Source organism: Chelon labrosus (genome assembly GCF_963514085.1).
Source record: "Chelon labrosus genome assembly, chromosome: 3".
Classification (NCBI taxonomy): domain Eukaryota; kingdom Metazoa; phylum Chordata; class Actinopteri; order Mugiliformes; family Mugilidae; genus Chelon; species Chelon labrosus.
In genome coordinates, this window is record NC_140339.1 from 4,106,148 (window position 1) to 4,129,731 (window position 23,584).

Genomic DNA, 23,584 nt, shown 5'->3' on the forward strand with positions numbered 1-23,584 from the left:
TCAGTTAGAGGGAAACAAACCACCTCATTTTGCTGAAGCCTAAATGTTAAAGCAACCGTTTCTGTTCACTATTTTTTATCTAGACCTGGGACTTTTAAAATCCAGCTGCATAAAACAATGGTACAGGTATTAGATCATTATCAAGCCGCCCCCCACACAAATTACTTCCCAAAATGTGTAACTGTTCCTATAATTAACAGTTTACAGGTTGAAAAGCAAAAGAGGAAAGAGGTTTTTTTCAGTCATAACCTGCAGTAAAGGTGTGGCCGTGCATTATCAGTTTTTGTGTATTTCAGTTTAGCGCAACTTCCGTCTTGCTGCGATGGAGTCGTTTTGTGTTCCGAGTTCTCTTGTAATTGTATGTAAACTGTATGCGTACAGTGTATTTACATTGCTGCACAGGACGAAGGTGTTCTGGCTTGCTGGAGTTTGCCTGTTCTCCCTGCGCCTGAGTGGGTTGTTCTGCGGGTGCTAAGGCTTCCTCACAGTCCAAAAAAAAACAAAAAAAAGTTGTTAGTTTGGTGAATTGGTGGCTTTTAATTGGCCGCAGGCGTGCAAGACGTGCATGTGTGCGTGTGAATTGTTTGTTCGTTTCTCTGTGATAGCCTTGACATACGCTGGTGGTGATAGATTATTAATAGACGCATGGGGAAAACACAAAAAAGGTCAATAATCACATGAACTAACACCCACGCTGTCCCACTTATTTACATTATAGAGCATTTTCTACGAATAAATAAAATGATGTGACTGTTAAGAGCTAAGCGGTCTATACATGTATGTTTATATGGTGACCTTTGGACCTGATAACAAATCTGCAACGACGAAGAGAGATACGTTTACAGATGAAGTCTGTCACCTTCTGTTGAAGATTCAAAGATAAACGGTGGACTATGAGAACAATGAGGTTAATGCAGGGCTGAGGGAGGTGAAGTGGCTTGTCACCCAGTACTTATCGGTATCTTGACACTTTGCAGGCCTCGGATCTCTATTCATAGAGGGTGTACGCGGGTGTCTGCAGTGACATATCTGGGATTTTTGTGTCTGTAGAAGACGATATTCAATTCAGTGTCTTATTGTTTCTCATTGAAAAGTGTTCCCTTGATTCTTTTCCAGAAGACGCCAGTTTCGGTTTAAAAAACAAAAAAGGCAGTTTATCAAATGTCTATCGACTACTTATCTACATCATCTCAGAAAAATAGGAAGTAACTTAACAATATTTATTCACCATATTTCAAAACTACAGAGATTCCATTAAATTAAAGTGCAGAACAGAACATGAAGATGTGGTGCGCCGTATTTATTTAAATATAAAATGACGGCAGCACCTGGTGTCCCAAGAGCAAACAGCTCCCCACAATGGCCAAGTAACTGAAGTAACTGATATCATCAACTAACAGGGTCACAGAAAGGACCTTGAATGCGATGCAGTTAGTTTCGCATGAGACGCAATAATTAGTTGGATGCAAAAAATAGCCGCATGTAATAATAACGTAAAGAGACGCAGAGCTTCTGCTGCAGACTTCCCTAGACTGAACATATGTGAACATGTGAGAAATGAGTCATAGTATAATGCAGCATTGCGCAATGTAGTAGAGCAAAGTATTGTATGGTGTGGTATTGTACTAAAAAATACAGTATAGTAATGTACAGCATTGTCAACTTCATTATAGTATAGTAGTGTAGCAATAGATTGCATTGTATGATATGATATTGTTAGAAAAGTAAATCATCATACAGTAGCATAGTATAGAGTATAGTACAGTATTGTATTGTATTGTATTGTATAGTCTGGTGTTATACAGAATAATGTTATATAGTAATGTATAGAATATATATAAATATAATAGCATAGCATAGCACAGTGTTATATGGTAGTGTAGCATAGTAGTGTCATAGAATAGAATAAGAAAAATAATAGCATACCATAGCATAGTATAGCATAGCACAGTATAGTACAGTATAGTACAGTATAGTATAGTATAGTATAGAAAAGCAAAGCATAGCATAGTAAAGTATAGCATAGCATAGCGTAGCATAGAACGGTATAGAAAAGCATAGCATAGCATAGCATAGCATAGCACAGTATAATATAGTATAGTATAGTATAGTATAGTATAGAAAAGCAAAGCATAGCATAGAACAGTATAGAAAAGCTTGGTATAGCATAGTATAGTATAGAAAAGTATAGCATAGCATAGCATAGTATAGAAAAGTATAGCATAGCATAGCATAGCATAGTACAGTATAGTCTGGTGTTATATAGAATAATGTAGTATAGTAATGTACAGAATTGTATATTGTATAATAGCATAGCATAGCATAGTGTGATATGGTAGTATAGCATTATAGAATAAGAAAAATGATAGCATAGCATAGCATAACATAGCATAGCATAGCATAGCACAGTATAATTTAGCATAGTATAGTATAGTCTAGAAAAGCAAAGGATAGCATAGCATAGTATAGCATAGCATAGCACAGTATATAAAAGCATAGTATAGTATAGTATAGTATAGTATAGAAAAGCAAAGCATAGCATAGTAAAGTATAGCATAGCATAGCACAGTATATGAAAGCATAGTATAGAAAAGTATAGTATAGCACAGTATAATATAGTCTAGAAAAGCATAGCATAGCATAGCATAGCATAGCATAGCACAGTATAGTATAGTCTAGAAAAGCATAGCATAGCATAGCATAGCATAACATAGTATAGTATAGTATAGTATAGTATAGTATAGCACTGTATTGTATTGTATTGTATTGTATTGCATGAAATCAGAATAATATGGCATAATGCTAAAGCATAGCATAGCATAGCATAGCATAGCATAGCATAGTTCTGAGCTACTTTCATACTTCTTTAGTCTTACTAGACAGACATCCTTAACACATATATATATCATATCATAAAGTTTGTGTTGGATAAAGGAACCAGCATAAATGAAATAAGAACAGAGACTAAAGAGAGAACAAGTCTCACACTCTACCAGCGTAGCATTCATTGTTAGACTCACAGGGTAACTGGGTGCGGCACAGATGTTGGGAGAGCGAACAGCTTTTATTTTGGATGCTACGTTCTAAATTTAACCTCTCGGCCTTACATCCCTTCCCCTCCCTCTCAAGGCCTATCAGTCAGCCGAGGCGCTGGAGGAAAGGATGGTTGAAATATAGCCTGACGTTGGACGTGGCAAGGGGCTGGATGGGTGGGGGGGGTCTTTTTTTTTTTTTTTGTGGACATTGTTCTGGGCAGGAGATGGTGGGATGGTTCAATGAAGAAGGGGAGGCTGTTTGAGAACGGGACCCCTATTAAAGGCAGAGGGGCGAGACAGACAGCACACTGTTTAGGAAGAGTGAGTCACGCCGCTGAGGGAAAGGAGATCATTCAGGATGCCAGAGCCGGTCAAGAAACCAGGTAAGAGTCCTCATTCAGCTTCTTTAAGGAGATAGAACCAAACTTTTTAACATATCCTCTTCACGCTCCCCGTTGTTAGACAGACCACATGATTTCCAGCTTCTCATTATTGTGTTATCAACGTCCTGCAACTGAAAAAATATAGTCATAAAGGTTTGTGCAATTTCCTATCTCACCCTTAAACAACGTGATATCATGAATGTGTGAGAAAATGCCCCGTTGGGTTGAGGCCCGCCCCGCCCCTCTTAGGCAACGATAAACCGCAACTCAGCCGCTCACACGACATCTGTGCATCGTTACTTATTAGAAAGAGTCACATAGTGTTTGATTGAGAGATAGGAAAGTAGGTATTTGTTGTGTTTTTTGTGTCATAATTAAAAAATTCTGATGTTTGGTCATACTACAGTGGAAAAAATGTTCAAGTCCTCAATTTAAGATCTTAAAAATAGTCCAGAAAATAGTTAAGTTGTTGGTAAAATGCCCTGCGTGTGCCTCATAAAATATATTCCTAATAGTTCCCTGGCCCAGGCGCAGCATTCAAATATATGTCCTGGCTTGATAAGGTGATACAAGTGGCCTGTGACGTAGCCAGGAGCCAAAATCAGAACATACTACATGGAATTATGTTTGTGTCCTCGGTTCAAAGCGTCCCTTCCCAGGGGTGGGACGGTTACGCCAGGAACCCAGTTACACATCACATGGCCCAGGTGGAAACATCGTCCGGCGTGAAATCGAACACTCGCCACATTTCCAGCATCACTGCATTCACAAAATGGCCCGCTGATCCCAAAATGCCGGGACCCGGATTCCAACTTGACAAATGACTTTCCACAGTTTTTCTTTTCTTGCTGCCGAGCGGGAATGAACAGCGGTTTGCGGAGGGAGAAGGCTACCCCACCCTTCCCCCAAAACACCCACTCACCACCACCACCACCACCACCTATCGGATGTCAGATGACACAGTGCGGCCTAAATGGCTAGCTCCACTGTGACCTTTTGGTGTCAAGGATTTGTTCAGGACAGTAGCAGCTATGATCATCGGGAGCCGAGAGAGATTACTGACCATAATTATCAACAGCATGCAAACTGTTTTTTTTTGTTTTTATTGAGATACAATAGACAGGAAATAGAGAAACTCTTTACTAGAAAAATAATAATAAATAAATAAAATAATAATATTAATTATAATGACTGAATAGATTGAGATGAATATATACAAAAATAATAAAAATAAATACATAAAATAATAAAAATAATAATAATGACTGAATAAATTGAAATACATATATCAAAAAAGATATAAAAAATATAATATAAAAATAGCAAAATATTAATAATAATGACTGACTAGATAAAAATAAAAAATAAAATTAAATAAAATTAAATTAAAATTAAAATTTAATAAAAATGACTGACTAGATTAAGATGAATATATCCAAAAACATAAAAATAAGAATAAATAAATATAATAATATTAATAATAAAGACTGAATAGATTTAAATAAAAATATCCCCAAAAAATAAAAATGAATAACTAGAAAAATAATAATAAATAAATAATTAAGTAATAAAACTAAAACGAATTCAAATCAAATACATTATTATGTGGATTTAATCGTTTTTCTAAATAAATAAAAAGTTATATTATTTTGTTTGTTAAAATAAGTCCATTTGGCTTCCAGACACATGAAAAACAAATTGAAGAAACATCTGTTGACATCAGGTTGGGAGGAGCAATACATTACTGACAGGATTATTTTGTTATTGTCCCACAAATACTTACCATAGTGTTTGTGTTTGTGTTATATTGAATATTGGATTTAATTTTAACCCACATTAATCCCCCACTTATGTGTCTAAACCCTGCCACACACAGCTGTTGACAGACAGGCGTTTGTTGAGAATAAAACGCAAAAGACTACAACAGTTCGTTCTGTCGATGACTTTCAGCTCAACGCACCGTGGCCTTTATACAACAGAAATACTTTTTATGTCTTCTAAATGTATTATTAGATGAGGTGAAAGGTCTGTTTGCTTAAAGCCAGATAGAGGTGTGAAAGGTAAAGCCCCATGAATGGCAAGAAGGGCACATCATTCTTCCTCTGCTTCCACGGTCACAAAAATAGCGTCAAGCTAATCCCTGATACCTGCGCCCCTGTTACAGCCGAGGGTCTGCCAGCCTCATTTATTAGTCCGCTACACAGGCATCCTATATTTAAACCCACACTTGTTGGGTCGTCTGGCAACACATTTTGTTTTGTATTGTGTGTTGTGTTTTTTTTTGTTTTAATGCTATGTGGACCTGGACACAGCGTTCACTTTATGATTTCCAACACTTTGTGTAACTGTGAAACTGTTCAACCGTCAGATACTGTCAGATACTGTCAGAGCTGTCAGTTACACTCACTATTTTTAGCCCACCCCCCTTTTAAAGATGTCAAGTGTGCACAATGACATTGCTGAGCACATCTTGTAACATTTCCAAAAAACAGCAGCTGGTCTTTTAAACTTACTGCTGATAGTTTTTCAGACTGCCGGTGCGTTTTGAATCATTTAGCTCCCCGTAAATCACTTCACACCGCTGCAAATGTTCCAGATGTTATTCTTATCATGCGCGGTTTGGCTTCATGTTGTTGGGTCCGGTTTACTTCCACGTAGCGAAAGATTTGTTTTTGAAATGAAACGATCGTGGCTCAAGAAAACTTAAGAAAACATGTGTCAGGAAATACTGATAACAAGAGTGGCAAGTACTCCAACACAAAGCAAGACCCCCACAGTAGATTAACTTTAAATTAATGACACACAGTTCGGAGACAGAAAACATTATATATACACCGATCAGCCATAACATTAAGAGAAATAAATTCATTCATTCATCTGTAACTGCTTGTCCTGTGAAGGGTCACGGGGTCTGCTGGAGCCTATCCCAGCTGTCCACGGGGCGAGAGGCGGGGTACACCCTGGACAGGTCTCCAGTCTATCACAGGGCTAACACAGAGAGACAGACAACCATTCACACTCACACCTACGGCCAATTTAGAATCACCAATGAACCTAACCAGCATGTCTTTGGACGGTGGGAGGAAGCTGGAGAACCTGGAGAGAACCCACGCAGACACAGGGAGAACATGCAAACTCCACACAGAAAGGAACCAGTCGGCCATGATGGATTAGAAACCAGAACCTTCTTGCTGTGAGGCATCAGTGCTAACCACCACTGTCATGACATTGACCATCTTGTGACAATTGAACGTTCTGCTGGGAAACTTCTGGACCTGGCATTCACTGGTGTGGATGTTCCTTAGACATGTAGCACCCACCTAGACCAGACCAGGCACCCCCACCCCATAGCAATGACACTCCTTGATGGCAGCAGCCAGGATGCTGGAACAACTTTAGGAACAACTAAAAAAAAAACATGAAGAACAGCACAAGGTGTTGACCTGGCCTCCAAATTCACTAGATCCCAAACTGATCAAGTATCTGTGGGATGATCCACAGAGGCCCCTCCCCTCAAAGACCCCCCCATTAACAACATTCTGTTGCCAGACTCCACAGGACACCCTCAGAAGGCCCATGTCCATTCTCTGATGAGACACAACTGTTTTGGAGTCAACAAGGGGGACCTGCACAGTATTAGGAAGGTAGTCATAATGTTATGCCTGATCGGTACATATACTGTTTTTTAAATGTATTCCTACTTCTTGGGTTCCCTGGAGACATTCCCATGATTGTTTTGCGTTGTGCTCATGTATTCAGTGGTGTTTTGAGGCGTTGCCATAGCGATGAAGACGTTTCCTCAATTTGCTCGAGCTGTGCTCTCAGCCACAGTATCCTGCACTGATTAACAGCTTCTGAGGCGATGGCAGCCGGACCGTAGCTATGAGGCACTGTGGTGAAGTATTGGTAGTTTCACACTTTGCATCTACTGAGGAAGTACAGCGCTCTTTTGTAAATGAAACCTATTAATGTACATGTATGTATGTATGTATTCATGTAAAGTTTGTTGCATTTGCAGCAGAGCTACGCCAATGCGTTTAAGTATTTACACACTGATCATCTAAAAACTGTCTGCACAATTAAAATTAAAAGAAGATCTAACTTTTAATACTTCAGATTCCCTGAGTATTCTGTTATTTATCTTAAGAACATCAAATAATTATGCCACACCTGAATATTCCTTCAGATTTTTTTAATATTTCCATGTCATTTTAACTTCTTATGAATCCCTTCAGGTGACAGAGAAGCTCTAATTGTGTTGTTTTAATCGTATTGGAGAATACGAAAACTGCACAAACATGAGTTATTATTAATCTATGCGTCTGAGAGGTTGAGAGAAAAAAAAAACAGGTTCATTGGTTTTCCGTTAGCCCCACCCAGTGAGCTGCAGACTGTACAGCACTGGGCATTTCCAACGCTAGAAGCCCCACCGTGCTTCATGACATGAGTCTTCTTCTTCATCTGCTTCTGCTTAAATATTAATTTCCCCCCCTCCGCCTATTTCCCTGTGTCATCCTCTCTCTCTTTAACTCTGCAGCCTGTTACAGGATATGTGTTGTTCTTCCTGCAGACGTGACATTTGCTTGAAAACGCCCGAGATGAGGTTTCAGTCAGATTAAATAGTGACAGTATTTTAGATGTCAGACAGACGACCTGTTATCTGCTATTGGATGGTTTCCCACCACGATCAAATTCATATGGAGTGTCTGTATTGCACCGTGACAGCATATATGTACATGTTTTACAAAGGAGCTAAAATATATATATATTTATTTTGAACCCACTCCCTTCAGTTTCAGCATTTGCCAAGAAACCAAAGACCCAGGAGGCCGAGGAGGGGTCCTCCGTGGTCTTTGAAGCTGAGACCGAGAAGCCTGACGCTAAAGTAAAGTGGCAGTGCAACTCAAAGGACATTGCCGGCGGCGACAAATACGTTATCACAGCCGACGGGAACAAGCACTCCCTCGCTATAAAAGCTGTTTCCAAAGAAGACGCCACTGTCTATGCGGTGATTGCCGGCGGTTCAAAGGTCAAATTTGACCTGAAGGTCGTATCAAAGCCAGGTGGGAGACTTTGATGCTGCAGCTGTGTGTTTGAATTCTCCGCTCGCTCACCTGCAAGCTGCGTAGACGTCACCGAGCACAAAGCACAAAAAAAAATAATTTAAAACAAAGGGAGCACTGGATGCAGAGAAGCACTGAGGAAGAAAATAATTGATGCACTGCATGCACTGGATGTTTCTGCACATGAACTCACCTCCTGCACCTTTCTGACAGTGTTTGACATTCTGGGAAAAATACACTGTTTGTTTTCCTGCCACATAAGTTTGATATGCGCAAGTTAGCTTAGCTTAGCATGAAGTCTGGAAACAGGGGCGAGCGGCTACCTTGAGCGCCGATAAGCAACTGTCAGGAAAGCGAAATAGGCCCTGTGTGATACAAGCCATGTGGTTCTTGAGGAGCAGCCTCGCAGCTCATTGACGATGGCGCCGGTTGACGCCATCTTGCCAGTTTCATCAGTGCACATCTAAAAATTCACAAAAGAAATCACTCTTTTTCACTTTGCATGAAGGAAAAGCCTGTTACTGTGTTTATTTCGGCTGCAAAGTCCGACATTTTAACCTGAGACTGACTCGCTCTAGGAGCCAGCCTCAAGGGGGACATTTGAGGAACGGTGCTTCCTTGTTGGCTTCATTTTTCAGCTTCATTTTTCAGCCTGTGCAAGGACGACCTTGCACCTTAAGCTTGTTACCTACTCTGTGAGAAGCAAGAAATTTGTTCTCACTCTAAGGCCTGCAAGAACCAAAACAAAGTTCGTTCTGTCCAGGTCATTCATACTTTTAGAAACTCAAGTGTAGAACTCAAGGGAAGTTCTTACAGCGCCCTCCCACTGCAGCATACGTCACACGCGCTAAGCTAGGATGCAGGAGACGAACAACGAGAGGCACTTTTCTTAATATTTTCGGACGTCGTTTTGACGACTGTCCGTCAGATTATGTCGTTCTTTCAGCCTGCACCCACACACAGTGTGCCGACCTCTACCCAGGAGAGATTAGCGGCCACACTGCGAATATTAGCGTCTGTGAGCAGCACAGAGCGGCCGCTAGCATTTCAGCATTTCCGCATTAACCACGGCCACTTCCAATTTTTGATCAATTGCAGAATAGCGAAGAAAAAAAAGTTCTGATGCGTTGAGAACAAGCTGCGAGAACTCCCAAACAAGGGCTGCAAGGACAAACTTCTCGCTTCTCGCGGAGTATGTAACAGCTGTTAAGCTAGCTGTCCCTGTGTCCACTTGAGGTGTTGCAACAAGCCTCTTTAAAGGACCTCCGTTATTAAAGTTCTGACAAAGACACATCAAGTAAAGTAGGACTTCTCGTATTACGAAGACTTGGCAGCAAACCCAAGTGTCTGTGACGTATTTGCAAGAAGCTTCTTTCCCAGAAAGTCCAACGGTGAGAAAGCTCCGAGAAACCCTCCACTCACTCGTTTTGTCCACTACATCTATAGTGAACACTGCTACGCGTGCTAAGCATGTCACAGAGCAACACCTTCGCGTCATTAGTCTGTCAGCGTGACCCGCTTGGATGTTTGGATCTAATAAGCTGTAAGCAAATCTTGAAGAAAGGCCGACACATGTACCCCGTGACCTACAGGCGACCGCCCGCAGCTGTCCGTGGCTCGTATCATATCCCCCCTTACGCTGTCTGAACGCCGACCTTGACCCTCGCGCAGCACATTATTTCCTCATGAGTAACCACCACTTGACTGGCGCTCCGGGTAGACATGAGAGGCAGCTGATAACACGCGGAAAATCAGTCGGCCGTTCGAACGCGATAAGAGATAAGAAATATTTGCCAGGGAACAGACTTGTCACATCTCTGCGTGTTAATGGGTTTTTTGAGCTCTTGGCTCTTTGGGGTATTTTTTCTAGTGAGGGCTCGGTGTAATTATTTCCATCACTGTACTGTGCGTCTCACTTTGTGCCTTGTTGTCTCCGTCGCGCCGATGGAAACGCAGAAGCTCCAGTCGAGCCTCCTGCCAAGTCCGGTGGGAAGCCAGAACAGGCCTCTGATTCGCCTGCAGCAGCACCAGCGCAGGATGAAACCTCCGCCCCTCCTCCTCCAGCCGAGGGTGAGTCACTGTGTGCCAAGCATTAACTCATTCTTCACACTGTTTATTCACGAGACATTAACGATTAGTTGTCTGCATACAAAAGTATTGCATGTCTAATTGATGCGTTTTCTCTTTTCGTATTTAAACAAGAGGTCCTCAATAGTCTAGTCATTCACATCAATAAACAAATCAAGATGAACAAATATGAAAAATTGTCCTTTTAACAGCGGACGTTTGCACAATCTGCAATCGTAGAAACCTGTTCAACCAGCATTTTAGGCTAAATCTATGGCTGCTATTTGCATACCGTGTTTTGTGCACAAAGTGTTTGTGTTAAATGTCATTATCTACTTTATCTACTTTAACTTCATGCTGTGACATTCTGCTTTCGCCCTGCTGGACCTTCAGATGCACAGCCCCCGGACACCAGGCAGGATCTGACCGGACTCTTCACGGAGAAACCCCAGAGCGGAGAGGTCGCTGTGGGTGAGTGAGTGCATGGCTCCACACGATACAGGAATAAAGTGTGTGGAGAAAATCGTAGAACTGGCGGTGGATGTCACAATTTGCCCGAGATTAAACTATTCAAGGTTTAATATACTTTCATTTCAAAAAGAGAGACAGACAAATCGCTGGGAAATGTGAAATAGGTTCAAAAACTGGTCATTTTCACTTTAAAATTGGAACTTAGAGCTCCATTAGATTTGAGAATCCAGTGCAAACTAAACTTTTGTGCAGGCGGAAACATCACGTTTGTGGCTAAAGTGAACGCTGAGTCACTGCTGAAGAAACCCACGGTCAAATGGTTCAAGGGGAAGTGGATGGACCTCGCCAGCAAGTCTGGAAAACACCTGCAGCTAAAGGAGACGTACGACCGCAACTCCAAGGTGAGGCTAACGCTAACAGGGCCTTTGGCGACAGTACACGACGCACACGTGTTAAACGCCGCGTTTCGTGCGAAGGCGAACGGTGCGCAATGACACGCCGATGAACCGAGTTTAAAAACCGCACTTTGTCAAGTTTTACACTGAGGCAACAGAGGTGTTTGTCAAGCCGTGCCCTTCTCACCTCGAGTTGGGCAAGTTGTTGCCTCAGACGCTCATCCTGTAAACATGATCGGCTGCAGACACGCCACCTCAAGAGTGATGTTGTGACAGAGACCCATCAAACCCGCAAAAGAAATTCATAATGAAAGCAATAAAAAGCCGTGGTGCGACATGATTCATCCATGGAGCCGCGGTGTCAAATTCTGTCATTAAACACCTCTCACGTCTCCGTTCGCGTCATTTCAGGTCTACACCTTCGAGATGCAAATCATCGCTGCCAAGGCTAACTTCGCTGGAGGTTACAGGTGTGAGGTTTCGTCCAGGGACAAGTTTGACAGCTGCAATTTCGAACTGGCCGTGCACGGTGAGCGTACCCACGTCCTTGCGTCCTGTTTAGGACCTGTTTTTTTCTCACTGTCTATTTTCTGATTGCTTTTTCATCACGGTGATTGCTGCCGATCGCTGATTCTGATCTGACTTTCAGAGGCCAGCGCCGTCGAAGGTCTGGACATCAGAGCAGCCTTTAGGCGCACGTGAGTTTGAGTGAATGTTTTCGTTATGACTGAATAGACTACATGCAGATGTTCCTCATCCATCAGCAGTTAGTACTGCGATCTGATCTGATTTGACCTCTGTGCCCTGAACTCATATGCTCCCTGGTTAAAACTGCTTGCAGAACTTAGTGTATTAGGGAATCTTTGCAAAAATCACATGCTAAATTCTTTGAATATATATATAAACATACATATATAACTTTTAACGTATGCTAAAACTCTTCATAGATCAGAAATGTTAACTTTCACTGTGTAAAGATAAAGATAGCTTACAAAAAGAAGCATTTGTTCCACTCCAATGCCTGATCGTCTTTTTTCAGTTGTCAGATCTCAGCGTTAAATTCATATTTCTCAAGAAATAAAGTCTCTTGAGTATAGAATAGACACGTGTGCGGTGCATTGAAAAGACACAGTTTCCTTTCTTTGCAGAACTTAAGAGAACCATTATTTCGTTGGTATAGCATGGAATCTTTTAAAAACAACACGCTAAATTCTTTAAATATGTATGATTATGTTAACTTAAGTTTTTAAACCTCTGTTTTAAATTTAAATTTGTCAGGAAATGAAAATCTCGGGAGGGAGACTCAGATTCAGGTGCATCCTAAACTCTAAATATCTTCGGAGGAATCACACAGCTGTCAAACGCAGTTTCCTTTCCTTGCAGAACTTATGCAAACCGTTACATTAAGTCTCTCTAACTCCTTAAATATATGTGTATATAACTTTTGACTTGAGCTAAAATCCTTCATAGATTAAAACATTAATTCGCCAAAATCAGATATCATGGAAAAGCAATGAGTGATTCGTTTCCACTGTGTAAAAATGCATTTATTCCACTCCAGGGCACAATCAAGTTTTCAAACCTTGGTTTTAAATTAAAGTTTCACGCAGTCAAACTACACTTTTATGCAGCCTTTAAGGTGGAAGCTGCTTTATTTTGCATTTTTTAAGCTCTAATTTTACTGGAAACCCAAGATTATTCAGAGGCTGCACAAATTAATGGGAATGATTCCTATTCTGTATCTTTTTGTTGACTTGAAATCATTTAAATAACTTTCTGAAGAACTCTTCTGGTGTATATTTGTGCACATGTTTGACCTCGTGGAGATTTGATGCCAGGTCAGGTCCAGTTGCTAATGAACTACAGTGGCATTGTTTACCCGTGCTGTATGTGAGAAATAACTGTGCAAATGCTAACCTATCAGGAGCGAAGCCGGTAAGAAGAGGAGCGGACCAGCGTCAAGGTATTAAAAAAGGTGTCTGTTGCAACAACGGAGGCTCGTACTCCAAACTGTGAGGACTCCGATTGTTAACCAACAGAGAAACCAGGACCGGGATCAGAGACTCGTTCTCTCTTCTGTGGCTTGTTTCTTCTCCGCATTCGAGTGAAACACACACACACACAAAAAAAACCAAAAAAACAAGCAAGTGTTGGTTTTGTTGCGGCCTCCGATTAGCAGAATTTACAGAAGCACGAACGAAGGATGAGACCAGGAGAGAGCTGAACGATAAATATCACGGCAGCTTAACTTTTAAACTCTCCTCATGTACAGATTTGGTTTATTCATCTGTTAACCTGTATCTGTCAGCTCTCTCTGATCTCCTCCTGGGCCTCCGATCAAACCAGCTGCACAAACAGCTCCCCGGCAGCACAGCGAGCTTTGACGGTGGTTTGATCAGACTGAAAGCGCACGATGTGCTAAGACACACAGGCTTTTCAGTGGCCGAGATCCTCCACCACCGTGGTGGGAGGGGAGGGTTGCTACACAGAGGAAGTCATGCTATGGTTGTGTTGTAACCTCACCACACAACGCCCCCCCTCCTCACCCTCCGAGACTCACCTTCTAATCGTGCCGTCGGATCAGAGGCAGGAGACAAACACGCAGTCGAACCTTTTGTCTTTATCTTTCATCCCACTGATTAGCCACAAGCAGACCGTGCCGTGCAGCGTCTGCGCGTTTTCTTTAACCCCCGAGTGTTTTTGTTGTTGCCTGGACGACAGCTGCTCATGGCTTAAAGGAAACAGTCGTGCAGTTTTTTTTGTGGGGGAATGCGTCCAAGAAATCAATGAGCGCTTACAGTACGACACGTTGAAGTCTGCGCGTTATTATCTGGAGCAAGGAGATGATTAGATTAATGTAAGACGGCTGGAGTCAAGAGGAAACAGGAAACAGCCTCTCTCTGGGTTTCCTGCCTCTTCACCAAAGGTTTTTAATAAAAGGTGAAAATGTTAGGAAATGAGGCAAAGACTTTGAAGAAAAGAAGTATATTAAGAGCTACTGAGAGCTGACCTCTACCAAATCAGCACTACTCTAAAATTTATTCATCCTTGATATTCATGTGAAAATATTTTAGTGGTAAGCTAGCACCCAAACTCAGGACACAAGGGGTGGAAGGAGCATTAACTTTAGTGAAAGCTTGCAAGGTGAGGAACAAAAAGCTCTGCAACAAATAAACCAAATAAAAAGCAAAACGAAGAACAAAGGCAAAGGCAGGACTATATATACACACACGGGCTGAGGGGTTGACAAGACACAGGTGAAACTAATGAGGGCGGAGCCACAAGGAGAAACCAATCAAATGATTAAAGAGTGGGGAAACACAGGAAGTTAAGCAAGAAACACACGCACACACACACAAAAAACATTATAAAAACACAATATCATGATACAAAAAGATCCATCTGTGAACCCTTTAAACTTTTATTTTCTTCACTTTAACTTCTTGTGCCCTCGTTCCCTGAGCTGAACAACCAATGAGAATGATCTCTCTCAGCAACTCGTGCAAAATCAGTCCCACAGAAAACACTTGGGCCATAGACACTCACAAGATCAGACAAGACAAGACAAGACAAGACAAGACTAGATCGGACCAGATCAGATCAGATTAGATCAGATAGTCTAAGACATGATACAATACAATACGATCAGACAAGACAAGATAAGATCAGATCAGATCAGATCAGATCAGATCAGATCAGATTAGACAAGATAAGATAAGATAAGATAAGATAAGATAAAGTCTGATAAGATAAGATCAGACAAGACAAGATCAGATAAGATCTGACAAGACAAGACAAGACCAGACAAGACAACATCAGATGAGACCAGACAAGATCAGATAAGATCAGACAAGACAAGACAAGACAAGACAAGACAAGACAAGACAAGACCAGACCAGACCAGACCAGACCAGACCAGACTAGACTAGACTAGACTAGACTAGACTAGACTAGACTAGACCAGACAAGATCAGATAAGATCAGACCAGACACGGTCAGATAAGATCAGACAAGACAAGTCAAGACAAGACTTTACTGATCCCTGGTTGGAAATGAAGGTGTTACAGCAGCAGGGAAAGACAAAATATGACAAAATACAAAAACAGAATAAGCTAAGACAGTAGCTAAACCAACTATTAACTACTAACACTGATAACTACAGTTGGTGAAAGCAGGAACCAACAACCGTGTTTCCCCACATTACGACTGTTTCTTTAAACATGGCAACACCTGTCTCTCCAGCAAAACACCTGCCTGAACATTCACTTCCTTCATTCATTCATTCATCAATCCACTCAGTTCCTTTCAGTTCTATGGACTGATTCCATCCAACACTATTTCACTGTTTTCAACTCATCCTAACTTTAGTTTCTGTGCCATCAGGTATCCTTCTACACTTGCACACCGGAGCAAGAGTAAACAGGAAATGATTCACGTTGCACAAAGTTCTTTTTGTTTGTTGGTTTGTTTGTTTTATTGTCGTATTAACGCGTCTCTGGTCTGTGGAGGAGTAATGAGGATGAAATACGAGCTGCTTTGATGTTTTGTGATCTCTGCAGTAGCACGGACGGAAAAGAGGATTCAGGAGAGCTGGACTTCAGCACCTTATTAAAAAAGAGGTAAGCTTTTACAAAATAAAAGTAATTTCAGTCGATTTTAAGAATACAATTTTCTAATAATGAATCTCTTTCTCTCTCTCACACTTTTTATGGACCTTTCTTCATCTTCAGAGAGTAAGCTCACTTCTGCACCTGTGAACTAAAAGTTGATCACATGCTAACATCGACCTGCAGACGAATGAGCGTGGACATTAACTCGGAATGATGCACCGATCAGCCAAAACATTATGACCACTGACAGGAGAAGCGAATAACATCGACCATCTTGTGACAATTCAGTGTTCTGCTGGGAAACTTTTGGACCTGGCATTCTTTGGCGTGGATGTTACTTAGACATGTAGCACCCACCTAGACCAGACCAGGCACCCCCACCCCATAGCAATGACACTCCTTGATGGCAGCAGCCATCCCCAGCAGGATGCAGCCTGACACAGGCACAAAACGCACAAAAACGATTTAAGAACAACTCAAAAAATAAACATGAAGAACAGCACAAGGTGTTGACCTGGCCTCCAAATTCACTAGATCCCAAACTGATCAAGTATCTGTGGGATGATCCACAGAGGTCCCTCCCCTCAGAGGCCCCCACTAACAACATTCTGTTACCAGACATCACAGGACACCCTCAGAAGGCCCATGTCCATTCTCTGATGAGTCACAAGAGGCACAAGGGAGACCTACACAATATTAGGCAGGTGGTCATAATGTTATGCCTGATCGGTGTAATTTAGGGTGATGTAATGAACTTGTAAAGTAACCCTATCTTATCTCACTTTCATCTCAACACTGAACCCATTCTAGATCAGTCTCACTCTACAATAACTCAGATTTACTCACCTTTCATGTTGTGTATATTTTTTGAGATTCTACATCATAAAACTCACCTGATGAGTCTTCTTCTTCTATGAAACATCACACAAGTCCCAACACATTAAAGATCACTCCAGCTCATAACTCTCCATTAGCAGACACGTATTTGTCCCTTATGCACAAAGAAAATAAATAAAAACTAATAAGAGTTCAACTAAAGCATGGTGTTCTGACTGACATTATTATTCAGGCCGAGTGTGTGCAGGCTGGCTTCAGCGCAGTTAAGATTTGTTTGAAAAGGTCTAATATATTCAATAGACTGCTTCTAAATGCTGTGTTTTGACTTGTCTGGTTTGTTTCGCCTCGTGGGTTCTACCTCTGAATGAGCAGCAGTTTCTTAAAATCCTCCAATCGGTAAGGAAACTGCTGGCATGCTGCCTGGGAAGCTTTATGTGGATTTGTGTGTGTTGTTTATTCACGTGAAAACTTGACTGTACTGTTTCAGAATCATGTTGGGATAAATAAAAGAAGACCTGTCCGTAGAGTAATGATGATAAATAACTCAGTCAAATCATAATAAGTCAATATACAATATGTTATATCTGGATTTTTACTGAAATACAGAAATTTTAAACCTCACTTAACGACGTACTGTTCATTTTCTATTATCTTAGTGCAGTAATGTGCTCCTGTCATTCATAAAAGTTGAAATAATTGCATTGTGGTAATGCCAAATGTATTTAAAAAGCGTTTTACTCTGGAGGGTCAGGTGTACAGTCAGACTTGAAGTAAACTAATTAAAAAAAAGACAAGAAAACAAGTACATAAAGGAAGTGAGCATTGTAAACTTAGACAATAAAGAAGTCTGTGGCACGAAGCTCACGGAGACGGTGCAACTAAATCATTGTTTTAAGTCAAATTAAATTAGATTTAAATTAGGTTTTACTCAATACTGGAACAGTTACTAATGATGCAGCACCTACAAATGAATAAAAAGCTCCATGATGGGGCCCCAGTGACTTCTGGGATAGGCTCCAGTACCCCCCATGACCCTCTACGGCAGGGGTGTCAAGCTCATTTTAGTTCAGGGGCCACATACAGCCCACATACAGCTCAAACGGACCACACCAATAATATATGGCATAATAAACCATAAATCAAGACAACTGTTTATTATCATTTCAGTGCTAAAAAGAACATTATAAAAATATTTACATTTAATGAATTATCCTTTCACAAAACATTTTATGAACAGTTATGTGCAATTTCAGCACATTGCTTTAGTTCTGGGTCTCAGTGTTGTATTATGTCTGCAATACAAATCAGGAATATGTGCAAATTTTATTAAAAAATTCTTTGCAAATTCATCCCGCGGACCAGGTTGGACCCTCTGGTGGGCAGGTGTTGGCCCACGGGCCGTATGTTTGACACCCCTGCTCCAGAGACTAAACAGTAATAGATAAATACAACTCTTACATCTCTTATAATTAAGAGACCTTATTTAATATCGTATTTCTGCATAGTATTGGAGCTTTGTTTGAAGCTCACACCTGCGTCACCAGAACAAAACATTTATAATGAAAAATATTAGAAATAATCATTTGTTTATGACGGATAAATGAGCATAATTATACTCATGGAAAAACATGGAAAATAGAGGTCACAGTTGCTTAGGTGCAAAAAATTAAAATTAAAATAATAATAATCTTGAAAACCACTAGTAAAAATAAAAATTCTAATTAAAATTATAATTAAATAAATATATTTTATACATTTTTATTAATACTTTTATAATAAAATAAAATAAAATATACAAGATTTGGATATGCACAAATTACACAGTCTGCTTCCTATCATTTATATCCATAATGTAAATTTCCGTTTGTAATCTTCCTCTTCTGGCTGGTTTCTGTGCGTCAGAGCCATCCAAGTGAGCAACGAGCCCGATGTGGACGTGTGGGAGATCCTCAGCAAGGCCCCGGTGTCAGAATTTGAAAAGATCGCCTTTCAGTACGGCATCACCGACCTGAGGGGAATGCTCAAGAGGCTGAAGAAGATGAAGAAGGACGAGAAGAAAAGTGAAGGTCAGCGTGAGAGGCACCGCTTGGTCTGAGTCTAACAGAGTGTGAACGAAGGCGCTGATTCCTTTTATTTATTTATTTTATTTTATTCTCGCTCTGAAACTCAGCTTTCCTCAAAAAGTTGGATCCTGCCTACCAGGTGTCAAAGGGTCAGAAAATAAAAATGGCGGTGGAGGTGGCCAACGAAGATGTTGAGGTGAAGTGGCTGAAGAACGGACAAGAATTTCACCCGACTGGAAGGTTTGAATTCACCTCGGCTCCGTCAAATATGCTGCACCTGAACATTTTCAAGCAGTGTTTCATGACTTTTTATTCCTCCCCATGATTTGTGACCAAATCCACGGCCTCCTCTTCTCACTGCATCTCCAGCAAGTAAGTGACACGCTTACATTTCTTTTGATTGTGGTTAAAATAAAGATGTTTGTTTCACATAAATGATGCTGCGTTTGTTAAGTCAGTGTGAAATGAATTAAAATCCTCCTGCTCTGTGTCGAGGTACATCTTTGAGAGCGTTGGCAACATGCGCTACCTCACCATCAACCACTGCTCCCTGTCCGACGACGCGGCGTACAGCTGCATGGTGGGGGAGGAGAAATGCACCACGGAGCTCTTCGTTAAAGGTATTCTAGTTTTCCAGCAAAGTATAATCATTTAAAAACAAAAGCTTTACACTTTGATCAAACTGTTTTTCCGCAGAGCCTCCTGTCATGATCGTAAAGAACCTGGAGGATCAGATGGTCATGAAGGGCGAGCGGGTGGAGCTGGAGTGTGAAGTCTCAGAGGAGGGAGCCAACGTTAAATGGTTAGATTGGCTTCTTTATAAACCCTACAAAAATAAATTCTGCAAAAATCTTAAAAGTAAACATGTAAAATCTTTACGTGTTAAGCTTAAACTGTCTCCGGAGACTATTTCCTTTTCTTATTTGGACGTTTCCACACAAGCAAAAGAAGCATTAACGTGCAAAAGATCAGCTACCATCAGATCTAACTAAATCAGGTTCGATTTAGTCCACGGGGTGTCAAACATGTGGCCCGCGGGCCAAAACCGGCCCACTGGAGGGTCTGATCTGGCCAAGTGGGATGAGTTTGCACAGGAGGAAGAAGAGAAGAAGGAGGAGGAAGGGGTTGAGAGGCAGGACAAGAAGAAGGAAGGAGGAGGAGAGAAAAGAGGGTGAGGAGAAGGGGAAGGAGGAGTGGAAGGAGGAAGAGGGGGAAGAAGAAGAAGAAGAAGAAGGAGAAGAAGAAGGGGAGTAGGAAGAGGATGAGTTGAAGCAGGAGAAGGGGGATAATGAGGAAGATGAGGAGGAGAAGGAGAAAAAGAAAGTGCAAAAACTACATAGAATACTTTAACTGCACATTTTTCAATAGATTTAGCACCTATTCCTAATTTGTCCACTAGGGGTCGCTCTGTTTTAATAAGAGTTGCGGACATAACGTAAAACCCGAGTGTCCCAGAACCAAACTGTAGATGGCAGCGATGCACCGAAAATTGCTCTTATTTTTATTAATAAATTTCAGGTTGTTCATAAAATGCTATTTTCAGGTTATTATGCTCTTATGTTACTGATCTGGCCCCTTCTGGATCAAATTGGGGCTTTATGTGCCCCCCCCCCCCCCCCCCCCCCCCCCACCTCCAAGCTAAAATGAGTTTGACACCCCTGCTCTAGTCTCTTAAACAGTTACTCAAACTCTCAGCAGGTGGCCTTTGAGGATGTTTACAGACATATGCCAGCCCTCTGACAGACTGAAGGTATGGCTACGAGCTGTAAATAATCACCTCAATGAAAAGGTCACATCAGCACTTTGATATTTCCCACGTGACCTTCGTCTAGTTGGAGACAGTGCACAGGGGCGAGTCCAAAATAAAGCAACAAAAGGTCAAAGTGTGTTGGGAAGAAATCCAAATGATTAATATATATCAAATCTATCAAACGCGCCGCTGCTTTAAAGTATTTTGTCTTGAAACAGAAGATGCTAAATGCTAACAGGTCAGCAAATGAACCTAGCTTAGATGTGAGCGCACGACCCAAATGTAGACTTTTCACCTCCTGTATGATTTACAGATCACAACAAAGTGAGGTGTGTGTCCAAAAATAGCGAGAAGACCTTAGAGGTTTGGGTTCTTTCTGTTTACGTATGACACGGCGTCCTTATCACGGTAACGCCACGTATGTCTGCGCAGGGAGAAAGATGGCGTGGAACTGACGAGGGACGAGTCCTTCAAGTACCGCTTCAAGAAAGATGGCTGCAAACACGTGCTGATCATCAACGAGGCCACCAAGGAGGACTGCGGCCACTACAAGGTCAAAACCAACGGCGGCGAGTCCATGGCCGAGCTCCTGGTGCAGGGTGAGTGCGGGCCGTGCCGTGAGTGCCCTGAAGGAATTCTCTGAGCGCGCGGCCTTGCAACTCTCGGCATGCCGGCTGTCTTTGGGACAGGGCCCACGTCATTCTGCCAAGGCTGCTGCAGCGACAGACGTCCTCGTGGCAGCTAAAGTTAGAAGATGTATGTTTCACCAGAAAGGGCACAGGTCTGGACAAATGGCCTGGTCATATTTACCTCCGGCCTTTGCTTCATGTGTTAATGCCACTTTAATTTGTGGTTTAAAATCGTTTAGCCACAAAGGATGTTGAGATAATTTCACCTTTATTGCCCCAAAATATTTAGGCTTGACTTTAATGTCTTAACATGTAGCTTGCTCTTTATTTAAGGGCTCAAAAGAGACACGGCGCTCGATTCGCAGTTTAATGGAGGTGTGAGAGGATTTTGTCTCGCACTACTGACGCTTTACTGTTACTCATATAGTCTACTGCACATAATCTCCTGTGCATATCTTGCTGTCACCAGTCACCAGACTAGAACAGTGTCTGTTCTAATTTAATTTAAATCCATATGTACACACTCTGCACTTACTGCTTCTGCACTTGTGCAAAGTTGCGTAAACACAAGCGATGACAAATAAAACTGCATCTAATCACATGTAATTTGATTCATATCAAAGTATGTGATGTAGAAACATTCGAGATGGGTCAAGTTTGAGTCAAGGGTCAGCAGGTGATGTGAAAACACCGACATGACAGGTTAGGTCTAAGGTCTGGCAAAGCGTTGCAGAGGAGGGAACCCTAACTTTAAGAAGTTATTGGATGTAAGAGATTCTTGACAAAGTATTAGAAGTTTGATTTATGAATACCCTTAAATTAAAGAGTCTTCATTATGCACTGATCAGCCAAAACATTAAAACCACTGTCATTCATTCATTCATTTTCTTGTTGTCTGGAGGGACGCGACACTCACAACTACAGCCAATTTAGAATCACCAATGAACCTAACCAGCATGTCTTTGGACGGTGGGAGGAAGCTGGAGAACCTGGAGAGAACCCACGCAGACACAGGGAGAACATGCAAACTCCACACAGAAAGGAACCAGTTGGCTATGATGGATTAGAACCCAGAACCTTCCTGCTGTGAGGGCATCAGTGCTAACCACTGACAGGAGAAGTGAATAACATCTTGTGACAATTCAGTGTTCTGCTGGGAAACTTTTGGACCTGGCATTCATTCATGTGGATGTTCCTTAGACATGTAGCACCCACCTAGACCAGACCAGGCACCCCCACCCCATAGCAATGACACTCCTTGATGGCAGCAGCCATCCCAGCAGGATGCAGCCTGACACAGACACACACACAAAAACACTTTAGGAACAACTAAAAAAAAAAACACGAAGAACAGCACAAGGTGTTGACCTGGCCTCCAAATTCACTAGATCCCAAACTGATCAAGTATCTGTGGGATGATCCACAGGACACCCTCAGAAGGCCCATATCCATTCTCTGATGAGTCCCCACAAGGCAGAACTACACAATATTAGGTCATAATGTTATGCCTGATCGGTGTGTAACTGTAATGTCAGTATGTTTTGGCAAACAGCGAAAAAATTACTCCATCCAAGGAGATACCCGTCTTCTGTTACCGCTCAGTCCCGTTAAGTTCATCCTCCCTAATCGAACTCAGAGCTCGCCAAGATTTACCAGCTGCCGTCGAGCAGCAGGGATCAACACCTCGCTCAGAAACCAGTAGTCCCATTATAATGCCATTCCCACCGTATCTGCCCTCCCTGGCAGCGACACCGGCGCGACATTTACAAGGAGCGTGGCGTGAGTCATCTCGTCTCTTTGGATTAATAACTCCCATGTACATTATTCATTATGATGCGCAGTAATAGCTCCAGCGTCTGCTCTTCATATCCTTTGTTTTTCTACCATAAATCAGATTAACTGCTCCCCCTCGCGTGTGTTGCTAAGAAACAAGTCACAGAGAAACGCCTCGCACGCGGATATTATTACCACATTACCCACACGTACAATAGCTGCATCTGTTTTTTCATCATATTATCCTGACACATCATCGTCATCATCTGAAACTCTGAAGGCCTCGACAGTTTCTGAGCTCGTGCTTTTGCCGCCGTGCAGAGAAAGAGCTGGAGGTCTACCAGAGCATTGCCGACCTCACGGTGAAGGCCAAGGACCAGGCGGTGTTCAAGTGCGAGGTGTCGGACGAGAACGTGAGGGGAACCTGGTACAAGAACGGCGTGGAGGTCAAGCCCGACGCCAGAGTGAACATCACGCATATTGGCAGGTGAGGACGCATTTCACGCAC

The 23,584-nt window shown here is 41.9% G+C and overlaps 1 protein-coding gene across 1 annotated transcript in view; it reads left to right on the plus strand.

Moving 5' to 3' along the window:
• Positions 1 to 3,393: 3,393 nt before the first annotated feature.
• Positions 3,394 to 23,584, plus strand: part of mybpc3 (myosin binding protein C3) — a gene marked incomplete at its 5' end in the record, with an annotated part of 40,373 nt that continues 20,182 nt past the window's right edge. Inside the window, 16 exons of the mRNA XM_084541764.1 lie at positions 3,394 to 3,418; positions 8,212 to 8,481; positions 10,438 to 10,551; positions 10,942 to 11,019; positions 11,272 to 11,420; positions 11,826 to 11,943; positions 12,064 to 12,112; positions 13,339 to 13,377; positions 15,974 to 16,033; positions 17,231 to 17,257; positions 18,764 to 18,927; positions 19,032 to 19,164; positions 19,420 to 19,544; positions 19,621 to 19,726; positions 21,107 to 21,273; positions 23,398 to 23,563. Coding sequence (XP_084397890.1) covers positions 3,394 to 3,418; positions 8,212 to 8,481; positions 10,438 to 10,551; positions 10,942 to 11,019; positions 11,272 to 11,420; positions 11,826 to 11,943; positions 12,064 to 12,112; positions 13,339 to 13,377; positions 15,974 to 16,033; positions 17,231 to 17,257; positions 18,764 to 18,927; positions 19,032 to 19,164; positions 19,420 to 19,544; positions 19,621 to 19,726; positions 21,107 to 21,273; positions 23,398 to 23,563 — 1,790 coding nt within the window. The remainder of the gene's footprint in view (positions 3,419 to 8,211; positions 8,482 to 10,437; positions 10,552 to 10,941; positions 11,020 to 11,271; positions 11,421 to 11,825; positions 11,944 to 12,063; positions 12,113 to 13,338; positions 13,378 to 15,973; positions 16,034 to 17,230; positions 17,258 to 18,763; positions 18,928 to 19,031; positions 19,165 to 19,419; positions 19,545 to 19,620; positions 19,727 to 21,106; positions 21,274 to 23,397; positions 23,564 to 23,584) is intronic.